At 39.8% G+C, this 19,442-nt stretch overlaps 1 protein-coding gene across 3 annotated transcripts in view; it reads right to left on the bottom strand.

Annotated features, from left to right (window-relative positions):
* Positions 1 to 354: 354 nt before the first annotated feature.
* angel2 (angel homolog 2 (Drosophila)) overlaps positions 355 to 19,442 on the bottom strand; it is a 65,105-nt gene continuing 46,017 nt past the window's right edge. For all 3 annotated transcript variants that reach the window (XM_073050864.1, XM_073050863.1, XM_073050865.1), the window contains 6 exons: positions 10,896 to 10,965; positions 8,781 to 9,199; positions 7,408 to 7,519; positions 7,117 to 7,183; positions 4,524 to 4,684; positions 355 to 652 (listed from right to left, as the gene is read on the bottom strand). In XM_073050864.1, the coding sequence (XP_072906965.1) occupies positions 513 to 652; positions 4,524 to 4,684; positions 7,117 to 7,183; positions 7,408 to 7,519; positions 8,781 to 9,199; positions 10,896 to 10,965 (969 nt within the window). In that variant the 3' untranslated portion in view covers positions 355 to 512. The remainder of the gene's footprint in view (positions 653 to 4,523; positions 4,685 to 7,116; positions 7,184 to 7,407; positions 7,520 to 8,780; positions 9,200 to 10,895; positions 10,966 to 19,442) is intronic.

The following is a 19,442-nucleotide window of genomic DNA, read 5'->3' as shown; positions in this document are numbered from 1 at the left end:
AGGAATTAGATGGCATGTCAATGGTGGCCCGTTATACTTCATGTGAGTAGGCAAATTATACTGCACCATTGTGCTCCGCTTCAGCCACATCCTCCACATTCGTGTTTTAATGTTTTTGTTTCTCCTTTCAACTAGCTTCATATTTGCAATATATTACTTCCAAGTAGCTCCTAAACTTCAATCTTCCCATTGCTGTGTTGCTTGTCTACTCTTGGCTCCTAATGCAAAAGTAAGCTGGCAACCTCTTGATATAATTTTCATTTGTCTGGCTTTGGGCAGAAATACATCATAGTATCTGTGAGTATCCATTTCCACTAAATCTAGCAGCTGTAAACATTTGTACAACATTATAACTAGATATAAAAAAAACTTTATTTTTGGACATAAATTTCTTAGAAGATTTTAAATATCAAAACCTAAAATGATACACAAAAATATTGTACCTTCCAAAATACACAATTTTTGATCAAATACTGAACTGAAGGAAGAAATTACTGGCAACTTTCCTTATATCAAAATTTATGTCTGAATTTAGCTAACAAAGGCAGATGATCTGAAGAGCTATTTTCATTGGGTAATCTATTTACAGTCCAAAGATCTTGTTCTGTAAGTAGTGCAAGTTTCCCAAGAAGCTGCAAGTGACCACCATTTCCTGGAGAAAGAAAAACGTACCTTTATTAGCAAAGTAAGCAAGTTAATAGTAGGAACTGAATTATAAAATTTTGGATCAAAGTTAAGCAATATCCCTTCAGTGTATAAAAGGTTATTTTTCAATACATCCTGGTTCCTACACTATTTTCAGTCATTCATCATTTTCCCAAATGGTCTATTTGCTAACTTACCTATCACTTTTGTCAGCATACCATGTGGTTTCCTTGATGGATCAGAGTCGGTCAGACTGATAAGTTGCAGAGGTGAATTTATATTTTGGGAGCAGACCACAGCTTTCAGTGACCACGTGAATTTGCTTGGTAAGCCACTTGTTTTCCAAACATACTGAAGTGTTTTTGAACAAATGAAGTACTGCCTATTTTTTTGATAAGATTCTTGTTTTATTTAAATAAAAATTTCAGTTAGTTTCCTTTTAGATGTCATTTATGAATATTTGTGTAGTTTTACCACTTGCATGACGTATTAGAACAAATTTTTCAGATGGATTTATTTTCTATTGGATAAGTATGCTATAAATGCTCAGTGAGTGCTTAGTCATTTTGTGGTCAGTCATGCAGCCATTTGGACCAACTTGTCCAAGCTGACCAAGATGTGTATCTGAGCTAGTTCCATTTGCCTGTATTCAGCTCATATTCCCTCTCTGCCAGGAGTTCCCAACCTTCTTATGCCATGGACACCTACAATTAACATTGGGGTACATGGGCTCTCATTTGAGAAGCCTGCTCTATGTATCCATCCAAATGTTTTTGTATCCAATTGTATTTGTATCTGTCTATACTACTTCTTCTAGTAGCTTATTTCAGATACCAAACACACTGTGTGGAAAAAGTTGCTCATTAGGTCCCTTTTAAGTTTCTTCCCTTGTACCTTATGCCCCCAGAAAAAGTACTGATCATCTACTTTCTCTAAGCCTGCCATGACTTTATATAACTCAAGCCTTCCAGTCTAGATGATATTCCTGTGAATTTTTTCTGTGACATCCTCCCTATAGCTGGAATTGAGCACAATGCTCTGAGTGTGATCCAGCTACATGTACAGTTGATGCATGGCACCCCAACTCCTGTAGTCAATGTCCTGACCGATGAATGCAAATGTTCCATACACCTGTCTACCTGTGTCGCTACTTTTAGGGAGCTAGGTACCTGTAGCCCTGAAGTCCCTCTGTTCTACAACACACTCCAAGGCCTACCATTTAAGTGCAAGTTCTGCTCCAGCTTGTCTTATCAAAACGGAACACCTGATATTTGAGTTAAACTCCATATACCATACTTGGGCCTATTTGTCCAATTTACCTAGACACTGTTATAACCTTAAACAACCTCTTCACCGTCCACTACATCACCAGTCTTGATGTCATTGGCAAATGTACTAAGTTTGCCAACTACTCCTCCAGTCTTCCAGTACTTGCCAGTGGCTAAAAATGCAGTAAATATCTCTGCCAGGGCCACTGCAATTTCTACGTTAGTTTCCCACATCATCCTGGGCCACACTTGATTAGGCCACAGGGTTTTATCAACTGTAAAATGCCTTAAGATCACCAGACAGTGCTCTTTTGTTATATGGATGTTTCAAGATATTACTATTCATTTCCCTTAATTCCTTAGCTTTTGTGACCTTCTTCATAGTACATACAGACAAGAAATATTCATTTACTTCTCGCCCATCCCCTGTGGCTCCCCACAGACAACCACACTGATCCTTAAAAGAACCTATTCTTCCCAAGTTACCCTGTATTCTTAATATACTTGTTGAATCTCTTGGCTCCCATCTCTCATCTTTTTTCCCTGCTGATTTCCCTTATAAAATATGCCCCTATAATTCTAGTATTCAATGGATTTGCTAGCTCTCAGCTGCCTTTGCCTCCGTTTACTTGATCGATGTCTCAATGTCCCTTGTTATCCAGGGTTCCCTAGTTTGACCAGTTTTGTCCTTCACTGTAACAGGAATATGCTGTCATTGAATTCTTCCTATCTCACTTTTAAAAGCCTTCCACTTGCCAAGTCGAACACTAATCCGCCATCTCTCAGCAAAGTTTCTGGTATCCCAGTTCAACATACCAATTCAGCCTTGCATATCAGGCTTTTTGCTTTAAAATAAATTCAGGTTGATCTGTCAGTCCTTCTGGAACCACTCAGACATCCTGGATCCTGGCTGCTGGGAGCCAAGACAAACCCTAGAGATTTTAGTTTCGTGGCCACAGAATCTCCTGTTATTACTCAGCTTGCTTTGGCTCTGGTACATAAGAGAGGAGAGTGGAGACTGTCTCTGTGCCAGACTTAGCAGCTGCTGCTGTCCTCTTGAAAGGCCATTCTAACCTCCTCTGAACCCACCCTTGCCTAACAGAAGTCCAAATGAGATACCTGCACGTGAGGAGAATGGTTGCAGGGGAATTCAACCCACTCACCCTTCTACCTTGAGTGCGACCACCTCACTAAAGCACCTTAGTATTACTGGAATCTGGCAGGTGTTCTAGCCTGGAGTTAAATGTTTAGAGATTAGAGTAAAGCAATATTTTTATGGGGACAGGAGCCTACTTCTGTGCTACTGCAACTAAATCAATGCTACTGATGAGGCAATTCTACTTGCAAAATATCTGGCAGAAGTTAATAGTTTTATAAGTTTAACTTGCTAATAAAGATGAAGCTTCTTCCAACTATATTGAAACAAGCATATTTAAAGCATCAATTATTGTTCAAAATCATTGGTTTTGTTGCCAATATCATATTGTAATATTTAGGAGGATTATTAGTTTCCACATGAAAATTTGCACCAGAGTTTGGGAACCTTTCCCAATAAAAATACTGCATCCATAAACATAACTGGGAAGGACTGGTAAAAAACTAGCCAGGTCTGTAAAGAATTGATGGTTAGTTGCTATGGGCAAAGTCAGATGCATGTGCCTTTGCAGGCCAGTGGCCTGATATACTTAACATCTAGCCACCTCAGCTTTATGCCAACCTTAACTACTGTACCCGGAGTAGTCCCATTCATTTGAAAAGGGTCACCCCCTTTATTTTTCGACATCTGTGGCGAGACTGCAGTAGTAACACTGGACTATTTGGGACCCAAGTCTATGCCTATGAATAAATCAATGAATTGGCCATAAGTTGTATCCTCTTACTTTGACAAAGTGAATTATCTACAGTAGAAGAATTGGGTACGAACTCCATTTTAAATACCACTCAGTGGCCACTTGTCCTGCTACACTGAGACACAACAGCCTTAGGAGTAACACCTCAGCTTCTGTCTGGGCATATTGTGGCCATACAGGCTCTGTACTGAATTCTCCAACTTTAGCAAAATCGTAATTTCTTTATACCTATCAGGATTGTTATCATTTGGCTGCGTTTTTCTTTCTACTAGTATACTTTGGCCTGCTGGCCTCCCCATTAACCACAATAACATCGCTAAAGATCTGATTTTACCTGCTGTTAATTCATATTGTGACACCATCATAGTGTTCTACCCATTACCACTCTGCTCTTCTCAGCTTTCAGGAAACTTATTTGTTTTTAATTTCCCAGTTGTGACAAATGATCTCAAACTTGAAACATTAACTTTTCAGATGCTAACTGATCTGTTTTTTTTTAATTCAGGAAGTCCTGGATCGTACTTTATCCGTGGATATTATATGACTTTTATTCTAAGTGGGGTTCAAAATGTCTTTCAGACAACTTTTATAACAGTAATGATTTTAGTATATTTTAGACAATTCGAAGCCCTCTTCCTTATACTTGACATTTGCCATAAACTAAAGATTAATTAAAAAAAAAGAATTATAATATATTCATATTTTAAGTTAGATTCTTGGTAAATTTTGGAATAAATGTAAAAAAATTGATTTTCATTACCTGACTCTGCAGTCCCATTATTCTTTACTGCTGAATAAAAGATATAATCCACAGTGACAGCAGATTTGGAATGACAGGTGGTGACCTCTGTTTTATTAGTCCCAGGCAGATAATGGGAGTATACAGAAAGTAGCTTGAATTTGTGCTGAATAGCAGGAGTCCTAGAAAACAATTAATAATTATGTTACTTTTTTTCTCAATTGACTTTGTTCAATTACTATACACCAAGTTATATTTCAATATTTAGAATATTGGTACAGCATGGTACATTGTTTGAGTTTAATATTACAGTTTCATCAATAGCCAGTTTTGAAAGCAAGAAACTTCCAGACAAGTTTCAAAATTTGTATTATTTATGAAAATCCTCGCTAGGTCCTGATGAAGGGTCTCGGCCCAAAACTTTTGTGTCATCAGCAAACTTACCAACCCACCCTTCTACTTCCTTATCAAGGTCATTTATATAAAAGAAATCACAAAGAGGAGAGGGTCATAGAATAGATCCCTGCGGAACACCACTGGTCACCGACCTCTATGCAGAATACGAACCATCTACAACCACCCTTTGTCTGCTGTGGGCAAACCAATTCTGGATCTACAAAGCAAGGTCTCCTTGGATCCCATGCCTCATTACTTTCTGAATGAGCCTCGCATGGGGAACCTATCAAATGCCTTACAGATTTCCCCCTACAAAAATAGTCAATAAGTAAAATTTTATCACATTTTGTGCATTTGAGTTACCTGAAATCAAATGGACTAAATAATTTGCAGAATTTGAAGATTTAAAATTTACATAGTTGGTATACCTCCTACATCTATTCGGCCCTTACCAGGTGTAATAATTTTTCTTCCTTTCCCTATTAGCTTCTCCTAACAAACCCAAATTTGCTTCATCAAATACATTTTCAGCATAAGTGCTTTAGACAACTACCGTCAACTTTTCTGGGTCACTAAGCATTACTGATACTTTATGTCCTCAGTCAAAACTCCAATTGGTACCCTTGTCTTTTCTCTGTTACTTATTGCCTCTTTATACCCATCTCACCTGTACTTCCTTGCTCACTGAAATTATTTGTTCATTCCACCCTGTTATTTTCTTATCAAGCCAAATTCCCTTGCTATCTTTACCCTTTGTGTTGAAAACTCTTCTTTAATTTCTCTCCAAGTGCCCACACTTTAATTATCCAGGAAAATGTACAACTGCTCCCTAACAACGGTGAGGTTCGAAATTCCTATTCTGACTATCACATAAGCTTTCTGTCAATGGTTATATTGGGAGTCTATCAGTTATCATGTTCAGAGCCTGCACGTTCCTGGTCTGGAGATGCAGCCTGTTTTGTATTATGCACACACCTGCTCCTCCTTTAAATAAGTAATATATAAAGCAACTTCTATCTTCAAATATAATTCCAAATGTTCTATATAATATGACCACGGGACATAGAAGCAGAATTAGCCCATCGGGTCTGCTCCACCATTTGATATTTCCCCCCTCAGTCCCACTCTCCATAACCTTTGATGCTCTTACTAATCAAGAACCTATCACCTCCACTTCAAATATATCAATAATCTGACCTCCCCAGTCATCCAGGGCAATGAATTACGCAGCTTAACCACCATCTGGCTATAGAAACTCCTCCTCATCTCTGTTTTAAAGGGGCATCCTTCAATTCTGAGGCTACATCCTCTGGTTCTGGACACCCCCACTATTGGAAACATCCTCTGCATGTCCACTGTATCTAGGTCTCTCAATATTTGGTAGGTTTCTCCCCTCATTCTTCTAAACTCTAGTGACTACAGACCCAGGGCCTTCAAATGCTCCTTTATACCTTAACCTTTCATTCCCAGGATCATTTTCATGAATCTGCTCTGACCCCGCTGCAATGTCTGTACATCCTTAAATATGGAGCCTACAACTGCTCAAATGTGGTCTGACCAATGCCTTATAAAGCCTCTGCATTTTTTCCTTGCTTTTATATTCTAGCCCTCTTGAAATAGATGTTGACATTCCATTTACCTTCCGCTGACTCAACCTGTAAGTTAACTTTAGGGAATCCTACATTAGGACTCCTAAGTCCCCATGCACTCCCAATTTATGAATTTTCTCCCCATTTAGAAAATAGTCAACATTTTTTATTCTTTCTGTCCACAAAGCCATTTATTCCATCATCCAGATCATTTACATACAACACGAAAAGTGGTGCACCCAACACTGACCGCTGCAGAACAATACTAGTCACCAGCAGCCAACCAGAAAAGCACACGTTTATTCCTACTCTGCCTTCTGCTAGTCAGCCAATCTCCTGTCCATGCTAGTATATTTCCTGTAATACAAATGGGCTCTGACCTTGTTTAGTAGCCTTATGTACGACACCTTGTCAAAGACCTTCCATAAATCCAAGCAAGCAACATCCACTGACTTGCCTTTGTCTATTCTGCCTGTTATTTCCTCAAAGAATTCCTTATATGAATAAGTAGTTAAATAATCTTAATATATTTATGGCTAAAGTAGAGAATAAATCAAGTCAGGCTTCAGGCCAACATTTGCTTTATCACTGAATCCCCTGAATATTTTTTAAACAAAAGGTTAACTCACAGTTGATCCATGGGGTAATTCTTTTCGTTAGTGTCCTCTTTTAGAGCTTCTGAATTGTCCGGAACATCTACAGAATATTATTTAAGTTGAACACGAATTAACATGGAATTTAGATTTACACATATTTTCAAGTGAAAAACAGTAACATTCTTAATTGACAAAACATTTTTAAGCAAATGACTGAGTGGTCTGAAACAGAAATTCCACAATCTACAGAACTACACTGAAAACAGACTCCATGCCATACATTTCAAGTGGGCTTTTGACTACAAAAACAAAGAGAAATCATACCTGTATCTCTCATTGTTTCATATTGACACTCTGATGAAATTCCAAGACTAGGCGGCCACAGTGGTTTTGTCATGGCTCTCTGGCCCCTGTGACTCTGCTCCTGACCCGACACCTATATGAGTGATAAGAAGTTATAAGAAGAACCACATCACACCTGCCGATAAGAGAAATTACAAGAATCAATTACAAACTACAAAGGAGCCAGACTGCAGAGCTGCGACTTAATTATCATAGCATCAGAAAAAAAATACCAGTTAAAATGAGAAAGACAGGGTCAGCTACATTTGTTTGTAGACTAATGTGTACAAAGAAAACCATTTTGCTACATGGAAATCTTGAAACTCATACATATAATAATAGGTCTAATAGGGAATTTAGGCAATGTTCTGGAAGAGGCAATGTCAGGTGAATCATATTGTAAAAAGCAAATATATATTAGTGGTTCAAAAACATACCAGGGTAAATTAACTAAATATTGGTCTGTTTGAGTTCAGCTAGAATAAAACTCCAATTTACATTTGTATAAGAACTATTATGGTAACAGCAAATGTCACCAGAAAGAATATTTATAATTTAGTAAGTTTAATTATGAGCATCTAATCTCAATTTTTTCCAGAACAATGGGCTTTAAAGGAACCAAAAGTAATGTTCAGGCAATTCTTCAAACCTCACCTGGGAGTCAGAAAAAAAGAGATTATTAATTCAATCCTCTTTTATAAAGCCTTACTGTGCAAACACATTGGCAAAAACTGAAATGACACAAAATGCTGGAGGAACTCAGCAGGGTCTCAATGAACAGGCCAATAAGTCCTGATGAAGGGTTTTGGGCCTGAAATGTCAACTGTACTCTTTTCCATAGATGCTGCCTGACCTGCTGAGTTCCTCCAGCATTTTGTGTGTGTTGCTTGGATTTCCAGCATCTGCAGATTTTCTCTTGTTTGTGAATGAAACAAGCCATGTGACTTCCTTAATAACAAGCAAAAGTGGCTCTTAAGCTCATAAAAAGTGACAAGCTATGTACTTACAGATTCTGTTTTCATTTTAACTATTATTGGCAATCTCACTGGCCATTTAAGTATATTCTCTTATGTTAATCAACATGGATAAAAAGAACTACAAAGCAAAAGTTACAATTCTTTGCTTCCAATTTAATTGGGTATCAGTAACTTGTGCTTCCAACTTAGGCATCTGAAGAAGTGCTTGCTGTTCCAATAAACCACTGACTGCAGTTTCTTATGACAGTTAAAAACAAGTTTAAAAAAACCTGAAATTTGTTTTTATCATTTCTAATGTCACATTTTCCTTTGGAGGAAAGCTTCAAGAATTGTGAGCTGTTATTAATCTAATCTGAATGCAACAATAGATCTTTGTACCTTTCCTATTGGAAGTCCATCATAGATAAGTTTCCCATGCCGAATGAAGTTGTACAATGGAGAGTCAGGGACAGAGTTGAAGTCTCCACACAGGACAATTGGCCAGTGACCACCTTTCCCATCAGATGCCAGTTTGTTAATTTCAGCCAGCAGTATTGCAAGCTGAGCCAGTTTGATGTCCCCTCGACGTGGATTATACAAGAGATGAGTATTTGCCACACACACATGAGCAGCAGATTGTGAAACAGCTGGCTGTAGTAATACCACAAGCCCAACATTGTCCCTGTCTAATATTTGGATCATAGGACGATAGAACTCGACTGGGCTAGCAGAGACGAGTGAAAACTTTGAGCGTTTAAAACAAATAGCACACCCATCTCTCTTGTTTCCTGTCCTCATTTTGTATTCACAATGATAACCTGTAAAAGAAATATAAAAACAGTATTTTCATTGTAACAATTCCTTATCTGGAAAAACTTGTTAGAATGTAGCTCTGAATCGTAAAGTGAAAATACAAAACTGATCAGCTCACAAAATGAGATACAAAATAAGCCCAACTTAATATATTTAACTGACAATAAGCAGAGTTCGTGAGAATAATTCCTTTAAACAAACCAACCCCTAAACTTCACACCCCTCTCACCTTCATTCCCCAACCTTAACCTCCAGAACCCCACAAACCCTGGCCAGGCCAGAACCCCCTCTCCCTTGACAGACCCCATCTTCCCCACCCCCAGGTCCTCATCTCCACTCTCAACTCTACCTCTGATCATAACCTCCACAACCTTCTCTCCTCCAGCCCCTCACCTACAGCTCCCAACTGTCCTCTCCACATCCCTCTCACCTCCATCTCAACCCTATCCCTGACCTCTACATCTCTCTCTGTGCCCACATATCCCGGCCCCACCAGGTTCCCATCTCTCTCTATCTCCCTGCCAGGTCCTCACCTCAATCCCCCAACCCTACCCTTACCCTCTACACCCTTCTACTGACCCACATCCCCTACAATCCACTCCCAAACACAAACCATAAGCAATCACCCCCACAACGCCTGAGCATATTCACATTCCTAAATCTAAAGATAGATGTTAAGAAGGAGAAAGATCCCAATAAATGCAACTAGTGTTGGACCAAGTTAACAAAGGTATGTGCCAGTTCAAAGTGGCAGGGTTGAGTGACACTGATTTTCTAGTAATGATAGCAAAGAACCACAAGAGGAAAATTTTTCCCACTGGCTGCATAATTACATCCTAACCCCAATGCATGGTCTAAATGAAGCCTAAGAACTAGGCCTAAAAATACTGATTGAATCTATAAAATTAGAATATTGAGAATAGGACAACACATTCCCTGTTAATTCAATCCAGACTGGGGTCTCCCATGCACCCAATTACAAAAGAGATCACCAAAAACTTACACAAAGCAGGGAAGGTATGCCCTACTTGAGTTTGCATACAACCCTGTGTTGTGTGTGTGTATGTATGTGATCTATCTCCTTAACGTCTACACACACACACAAAGGGGAAGCCTTTTAGGACCGACATGAGGAAAAACTTCTTCACACAGAGAGTGGTGAATCTGTGGAATTCTCTGCCACAGGAAACAGTTGAGGCCAGTTCATTGGCTATATTTAAGAGGGAGTTAGATATGGCCCTTGTGGCTAAAGGGATCTGGGGGTATGGAGAGAAAGCAGGTACAGGGTTCTGAGTTGGATGATCAGCCATGATCATACTGAATGGCGGTGCAGGCTCGAAGGGCTGAATGGCCTACTCCTGCACCTATTTTCTATGTCCCAAAGTACACCACCCCCCCCAAAGGCAGGCCAACTCAAGGAACACACCCTCTCCCCAGCTGTACCTTTGCCTGCATTTGACCGGTCTCTCCCTCTCGCTGTTGGAGGAAGGTGCCAGACTCTTGGGTCTTGGGCAAGGTTTGATAGGTGCAGTTTGATGATTAGACTAATTTTAAGTGGACTCTGCAGTACAAATTACACGTGTTTCCTTTTTATATTGATTTTATATTGAAAGTCCAAAATTTGCCAATAAATATAGAATTATGCTTTAAAAAAAGCCCTAAGTAAAGGCCAAAGAAATACTACCATACAACACCACTCACCCAATGATTCCAATATTGGCTTCAGCTGCATTCCATAGTGGTTGTTCTGCACTTCTTGTAAACACATGATCTAGAAAAGATCAATGAATGCAAGCTACAATGATTTCACTCACAACAAGATGGCAATTAGCAATTTGTCAAACACTCTTACCCTGTGTAATTTAAAATTGGTACACACAGAAATAATTTTGCTTCATCTTAAAAGGAACATTACAATTGCCTCTGAAGCTATAACAAAGCTGTAACAATAGCAGCTCCTTGAAATGCACAGCCAACTTCTCTATAATTATTCATAATTGTTCCTATTTATTGAATGAGTGATTGAGATATAGTGTGGAATAGGCCCCTCCAGCCCTTTGATCTGCCCCGCCCAGCAACCCCTGATTTAACCCTAGCCTAATCATAGGATGATTTACAATGACCAATTAACCTACCAACCAGTACACCTTCAGATTGTGCGAGGAAACCGGAGCCCCAAAGGAAACCCACGTGGTCTTGGGTTGAACATACAAAATCCTTACAGATAGCGGTGGGAATTGAACCTGGGTCACTGGTACTGTAAAGCACTGTAGCATTTACTATGTTAAATATACTACATTATATTTGTACAGTGTAGAAATATCTTTAATTACTCAACACAAAAAACAACTTTCACACCTGCTATAGACTTTCTTCAATACTAAAAGGATTTCATCCTTTAAATATTGTTTGGAATAAAAGGTATTGGATAAACTCAACTTGTGATTATTTATTTCTGGAAATGAGTAATGTCATCATTGGACCCCTTCTGTAGTGCCTTATTAAGCTTGGTGTCTGTACATTAGCTTTGAATTGAATTTAAACTCACACTTGTAGTTTTCTCTCCCAATGAAAATACTCCCATACACTAGTGCTTGTAAGTACTTAAGTGTGCATTTGTATATCAGCAGGTAGGTGGATGCAGTGAGAGAGACATTGGTGCACTGAGATAGAGGAATACTGTCATGTATATTGACGTTAGTCATTAATTAGCCATTAATCCAACTTTCCTGATAATTATTTTTTCATACATTAGCAAAGAAAAAAAATCTTTGTTTTCTAAATTCAACAAAATGTAATTGTTACGGATGATCTTAAAAGTCAAAGTTTAATTTAAAAAAACCACTTTGTGACTAATGAATGACTTTGAACATGAGCGCCACACATAACTAGCAGACGCTGGAGTGTGTGCAGCAAGAGAGATATTTTGAAAGATGCGAGCAGGTGCAGTTGGGACATTCTGCACGCCACACATCACCAGGAGACATTGCAGTGCTTAATTAGGCACTTGGCAAGGTCCAATACAAAAGAAGTTAGCACTTTAAGTGAAGCAGCCATCATGTGAGTGGGTCAGCGTTAAAGTGGGAAGTTCAAGCTTTGGCTCACAGAGATGGAGGCTGTAGGTAAATCCTCCCTCCCTCCCTTCTTTCCTCGTTGCACAGTTAGAGCAGTGGGGATGCTAGGCAGGATAGTGGAATGCTCCTCTTGCAAGATGTGGGAAGGCAGGGACACCTCCAGCGTCCCTGATGACTACTCCTGCAAGAAGTGTATCCAGCTGCAGCTTCTAACAGACCGTGTTAAGGAATTGGAGCTGGAGCTGGATGAACTCTGGATCATTCAGGTGGCTGAAGGATTGATCCTCAGATGACACAGGGAGGTAGGTACATCCAATGTGCATCGTACAGATAACTGGGTGACCGTCAGGAGGCAAAAAGGGGATAGGCAGCCAGTGCAGGGTACCCCTGTGGCCATTCCCCTCAATAACAGGTATACCCCCTTGGTTACTGTTCGGGGGGGGGGGGGGGTGTATGACATAGCAGGGGAAAGCCACAGCAGTCAAATCTCTGGCACTGAGTCTGGCTCTGTGACTCAGAAGGGAAAGGGCAGGGGAGTAGAGGTGAGCTCTCATGATAGAGGGTTCAATGGTTTGGAGGACAGAGAGGAGGTTCTGTGGATGAGAACAAGATTTCTGGATGGTTTGTTGCCTCCCAGGTGCTAGGGTAAGAGACATTTTGGATCAAGCCCCTTGCATTCTTAAATGGGAGGGTGAACAGTCAGAGGTCGTGGTCCACATTAGTATCAATGACCTGGTTAGGAAGGGTGACAAGCACTGTTCCTTCAAGTTGAGTGGATGCATGGCTGCACAGTAACTGAAATGCTCCTGTGCACGTAGCTTTTGTTGCCGCATAGCTGAAATTTTCTTTTATATTATGTTTTATTAAAGTGCTGCGCAGTTTTCAGGGCATGTGAACGTTTCCTGCTCAGAGCAATGATTGTACTGCTCAGTTGTAAACAAAATTAGAGGAAATGTTTTTGTTGAGGTCTTACTTACTGAAAGTAAGTTCAGGGAGTTCAGTGCTAAGTTAAAGGACAGGATCTCCAAGGTTGTGATCTCAGGATTGCTATCTGTGACAGGTACCAGTGAAGCCAGAAATAATAAGATTATACAGTTTAACACATAGCTAAGGAAATGGTGCAGGATGGAGGACTTCGCTGTCTTCCAGGGAAGATGGGACCTGTACAAGTGGGACAATTTGTATCTGATCTAGAGGGGACACTAATATCCTAGTGGGAAGGTTTGCTAGTGTCGCACAGTGGTGGTTTAAACTAGAATTGCAGGAGGATGAGAACCAGAGTGCTGGAGCATAGTGGAGTGGTTGTGGGGAAAGATGTTGTTAAGCCAGAAATTCAGAAGTCAGAAATTGAAAGGTTGAACATGATGTTCTGAACTGTGTATATTTCAGTGCAAGGAATATTGTACAAAAAGAGGATGAGTTTAGGGCATGGAATTATGACAGTTTAACCTTTAGTGAGACAGTGCAGGAGGGGCAATACTGGCAGCTCTATGTTCAGGCGTTCTGTTATTTCAGACATGATAGACACAGAGTCCATAGCAGTGAGGCAAAACAGTAATGAGATCATGGTCCACATACAGGTTACAGCAGAGGCATTTGCTGTCTTGAGGCAAATTAGGGTGAATAAATCCCCATGGCTTGACAAGGTGTTCCCTCATACCTTGCGGGAGGCCAGTACAGTAATTACAGAGGCCCCAGCAGAGGTACTTAAAATGTCTTTAGCAATGGGTGGGGTGCCAGAGGTTTGGAGGATAGCTAATGTTGTTCCATTGTTTAAGAAAGGTTCTAAAAAAAAAGGTGGGAAATTATTGGCCAGTCAGCCTGTCATCAGTAGTGGGTATGTTACTGAAAGGTATTCTAAGAGATCAGATATACGAGTATTTGGATAGACGGGGAGTGATTAGGGATAGGCACATGGCTTTTGCATGGTAGGTTGTATCTAGGAAAGCTAATGAAGGTAAGGCAGTGGATGTTGTCTACATGGTCTTCAGCAAGGCCTTTAACAAGATCCCACACGGGAAATTGATCAAGAAGGTATATTCACTTGCATTCAGGATGAGGTAGTAAATTGGATCAGATTTTGGCTTTCTGGGGAAAAAGTCAGAGAGTGGTAGTAGATGGCTGCCTCTTTGACTGGAGACCTGTGACAAGTGATGTGCCACAGGGACTGGTGCTGGGTCTGTTGCTGTTTGTCATTTACATCAACAATCTGAATGATAATATAGAAAACTGGATCAGCAAATCTGTGGATAATACCAAGATTGAGGATGTAGTAGACAACATGAAAGGCTATCAAAGCTTGCGTGGGATGTGGACCAGCTGGAAAAACGGCAGATGGTATTTAATGCAGATAAGTGTGAGGTGTTGCACACTGGGAGGACAAAACAGGGGAGGTCTTACATAATGAATGGTAGGACACTGAGGAGTGCAGTAGAAAGGGGATCTGGGAGTAAAGATCCAGAATTCCTTGAAAGTGGCATCACAAGTAGATTGTGTTGTAAAGACAGCTTTTGGCACATCATAATTCAGAACATTTAGAAAAGGAGTAGGGATGTTATATTAAAGTTGCATAAGATCAATCCCCTTGGATGGCCATACCTTTGGAGAGTTCTAAAAGAATGTAAGTTTGGCAATAAATTCATCAATATGATTCAAACACTGTATGCTAATCCTCCAGCCTGGGTATGTGTGGGAGGAGGTTTCTCAGAGTTATTTGACATAGGATGGGGCACATGACAAGGAGACCCTTTGTCTCCTTTAATTTTTAATATATCTATTGAACCTCTTGCACATTTAATTAGAAACTCTCCTCAGATCTCCCCTATTACAATAGGTACAACATCACATTCGATATCACTTTGCGCGGACGACACATTAGTTTATAGGGCAAACGTTCAACAAACTCTCCCCTATGTTTTAAAAACACTGAAGCAATTTGAGTTCTTTCAGGATACAAAGTTAATTTGTCAAAATCAGCACTGATGGTGATTAATACAGATAAAAGTAAGGTGTCTCTCCCTCCCCAGAATGGATGTTACAAATGAGGTCCTCTACTTGGGTATTAAAGTTAATACTTCCCTATTGTCTGTGGCTAAAACAAATTACTCTAATTTTGAAAAAAATAGATATTATTAGATGGAGACCCCTGCCAGCATCAGTCCCAGCCCGTATATCAGTCATTAAAATGAACATCTTACCCCACATTAATTTTATCAGCTCAATGATTCCACTTGCGCCTCCAGCAGGAACTCAGCAGTTCAGGCAACATCCGTTGAAATGAGCAGTCAACGTTTCAGGCCGAGACCCTTCATCAGGACTCAAGATTCTTCTACTACCCATAGTTCTTTCCCCTTACACTCCTTCTACACCCCTCCTGCCTATCTCCTCCCTGCTTCCCCTCCCTCACCCCTTGATGTTTCATCTGACTGGTTGTTCACCTAGCACCTTCCACCCTCCCCCATCTTCTTTATAGGGCCCTTGCCCCCTCCTTCTTCAGTCCTGGCGAAGGGTCTCGGCCCGAAACATTGACTGCTCGTTTCAACGGATGCTGCGCGAGCTGCTGAGTTCATCCAGCTTGTTTGTCCGTGTTGATTTGACCACAGTATCTGCAGTGTACTTTGTGCCTCCAGCAAGATATTGGCAAAAACTGGACACCTTACTACGATGCTATGTTTGGAACGGTAAATGACCCAATATAAAGTGGTCAGCTCCACAATTCAAAAAGTTGGATGGGGGAATTGGCATGTCCAAATTTTAAACTGTATCACTGGGCATTTGTATTAAAAAGTCTTAGCTATTGGATGGAGGAGGATAAAGTTTCATCATGGAAAAATATAGAACAAGAGCTAATAACACCAATAAGGTTGAAGGACTTTCTCCTTATAGGTATGTCTACCAAAAAATGTGATTTGTATTACAGTCCAATTTTAACCCATATGCTACAAGTGTTTAGAGCAGCAGAAAAATTCAAAACATTTAAAAGTGTATGGTGCAAATCATCTCCATTATGGAACAATAATCATTTTCTATCTGGGGGGAAACATTCACTAACAGAACTTGGGAGGATAAAGGTATTACTATTCATCAAGATACTAATGGGGCAAGTACTATCCTTAGCTTTCAAGAACAGGTATCTCAATATAATATTGATAAACACTCTCTTTTCTTCTACTTTAGAGTAAGATCAGCTTGTAAAGCCTACTGGGTTCCCTGGGGGGGGGGGGGGGTCAAATTTAAAGGACCATCCCATTATCCCATTTTAAGTTGGATACAGTGCTCCAAGACAGATAGTGTCATATATCTCTGATAAATTAAACTCCCAGAAATATATGCCCACATCAGGAATGAAAACCTGGGATAGGGATATATTTGAATTTTGACAAGACTTAGACCAGGATGCGATTTGGGATAATGCTGCCGGTGCTTCGAAAAACTCAAATCATCGGTATATACACCTGAAATTTTGTCATAGAGCATATCTAACACCGAGAATTAGACATCAAATGGGACTGGTTCCTAGCCCATATTGCTCATTTTGCCCCCACGGAACCGCTGGCTCTTTTATACATGTTGTATGGGAATGTCCAGGGGTTTTTGGTTTGTGGGGAAAGGTTATCAGTACTCTTACAGAACTAATGGGGGTACAATTACCAATGGACCCCACTGTACATCTTCTAAATGATGACTCCCACCTTTCCCTTATGGAAAAAGAACACAAAATTTATACAGAGAGGTGCATGCATTGCATCAAGCAATAAGCAGGTCAGTGGCTAATTCAGAACTTCTCATGAGACAAAATATTCTTGTCCATATGCATCTAGCAGAAACAATAAGAGAATTATTAAGCCTTGAAAATGATTATGTCTGGGTTGTAGGAAGTGCAAAGTCAAAATGTTTTAAAGTTAAACTGCTTGAACAGAAGACATGTAGGGTGGCAGGCCAATGAGAGAAGTACAAGGTAGAATTTCATCTTATTAACACTTGCTGCATGCCTCAGGTTTCTTCCCGCACCCAGCGTTAACTCTGGTCAACCAGATCTCTCACTTTAGATACAACAAAGACTGCTGCATGGAACAGGCAAGTTTTTTTTCACCAAAACTGTGCATCTCAATGAGCACCAGAGCATTAAACAAGCCATTAAACACCCCACTCCAACACAATCAATATCCTCCAAAGACTTCTAAACAGATAGGAAACCGGAATAGGCTACGCACCCTCTGAGCCTGTTACAGCATTCAACGTTTGCCACATTTTCTCCCCATCAAAATTGATTCATAACCTTTAAATTCTATGATAAAATTTTGGTAACCAACCATAAAAGAGCAATTAATATTTTTTGCTGGATTTTAAGTCTAGAATCTAATTACCTTTGAAGCATAGTAAGTTGCCCTCATTAACCATCCAATATATCATTCTGAGGTCATCATTCCGGACATGCTCTAACCTGTGTTTTGTGTATTCAACCTGACGGCATGAACATTGAATCCCCTTCCAGTAAACAAAATCCCTCCCCTTCCTCTATTCCCTACTATGACCTTTTACCTGTTCTCACCTGCTGTCACTTCCCGTTGGGTTCCCACCCTCCCCCTTCCCTTTCTCCTACACTCCCGTCTTCTCCTATCAGATTTCTTCTTCTCTAACCCTTGACCTTTCCCACCTACCTGGCTTCACATATCACCTTTCAGCTAGCCGCCTTTTCTACCTTTTTATTCTGGCATCTACCCCTTTCCTTCTCAATACCAAAGAAAAGTCTCGGCCTGAAACATCAACTTTTTTCCATTTCCACAGATGCTGCCTGACCTTCCAAGTTCCTCCAGCATTTTGTGTATGTTGCTTTGTATATCTGTCCTCAACATGATGAGAAATAAGCAGCAACATTCCCTGAAGGCTTTTGCTTATTTCTGTTCCAATCAATTACTTTGGACCACCACTATTCCAGCTTTAAATCATTTAGAAAATAATCTATTCCAGCATTTTTAGACAACCTCATTTTCTTCCACTGAAGGTCATTTGCCATATTTCTAGCAATTTGCTCACTCCTTTGACGACTTCACACTAAAGTGGGCATTTTTTTGTTCTAATTTTGTTTTTTCCATAAAAAATGTGTATAATTTGTTTAATTTGATTTTCTTATGAATGCTGCAAGGAAGTTGCACTTGTGCATTTGACAATAAATTAATTTGTAATATTTTTAATTATTTAGGTTAAAGGGAGGGGAACAACTCTAAGTATCATCTGGAAATGCAGTGACAAAAAATTAATAAAATTATCAAAATAAATCATACTTGCTGTACAGTACTGTATTAAATAACCAGTACTGCTTGTTTGTTTCACAGATTAATTAGGGTGCTTATTCTATTATTTTTCAAGAAGTCATGGAAGTAAGTTTTTTGTCCCACTCTCCTGCGTAGCTTAGCAGTCTCTCAACAGAGGTCAGGGCTGAACTGTTGAAAAACTTGATGCCATGAACTCAGATCTCCTGCCATCCTTTTCTCTCTATTTTCCAACATGAGATGCCCTCAAAAAGATGAGAATCACTTGCCCCAACACAACAGTCCTTCAATCATGTGATGGGCACATGAAAAGAACACCACGTTAAGCCATTCTAGGAAAACGCCTTTGTTTTTCCATGCCTATCCTTGATTGAATATTTCTTCATTCCTTGAAACACAATAGTTAAAGATGGTTTGAAATTGTCCAGGATAAAGCACTTGTGCACACCGGTGCAACAATGTTGTAAGATACCTAGCACAAGATTCTCTGTGGCAAGTTGCCAAAGATTCTTCTACAAAATCCCTTACTTGTGACCTCTACCACACAGGGAGATATAGCTAACAGGAAGACCACCACCTCCACATTACACATCATTAGTAACTGATAAAACCTTCATTATCATTCTGTTAAAATCCAGAAACTTACGATAAAAGCAATATGGAAGGTACTTTGCAACACTTTCTTTAATTGCTTAAAAGTAAATTACTTAGTCTTAATTATATATGGGGGTAAACGTTAATGGGGTTTAAAAAGAACTCAAATGTCTTAGTGAGTAAAAGGAACATAGGAGACAGTTCTGCTGAGTCAATGAATGTAGGAGATGGAGCTCCGATGTGTTAAACACTCAATTGGAACAAAGAGTCAAGGAATTAAGAAAAATTCAGAGTAAATAAAATAGTAA

This window comes from Hemitrygon akajei, chromosome 7 (genome assembly GCF_048418815.1).
Source record: "Hemitrygon akajei chromosome 7, sHemAka1.3, whole genome shotgun sequence".
Classification (NCBI taxonomy): Eukaryota; Metazoa; Chordata; class Chondrichthyes; order Myliobatiformes; family Dasyatidae; genus Hemitrygon; species Hemitrygon akajei.
This window is presented reverse-complemented; position numbering and strand designations above follow the sequence as displayed.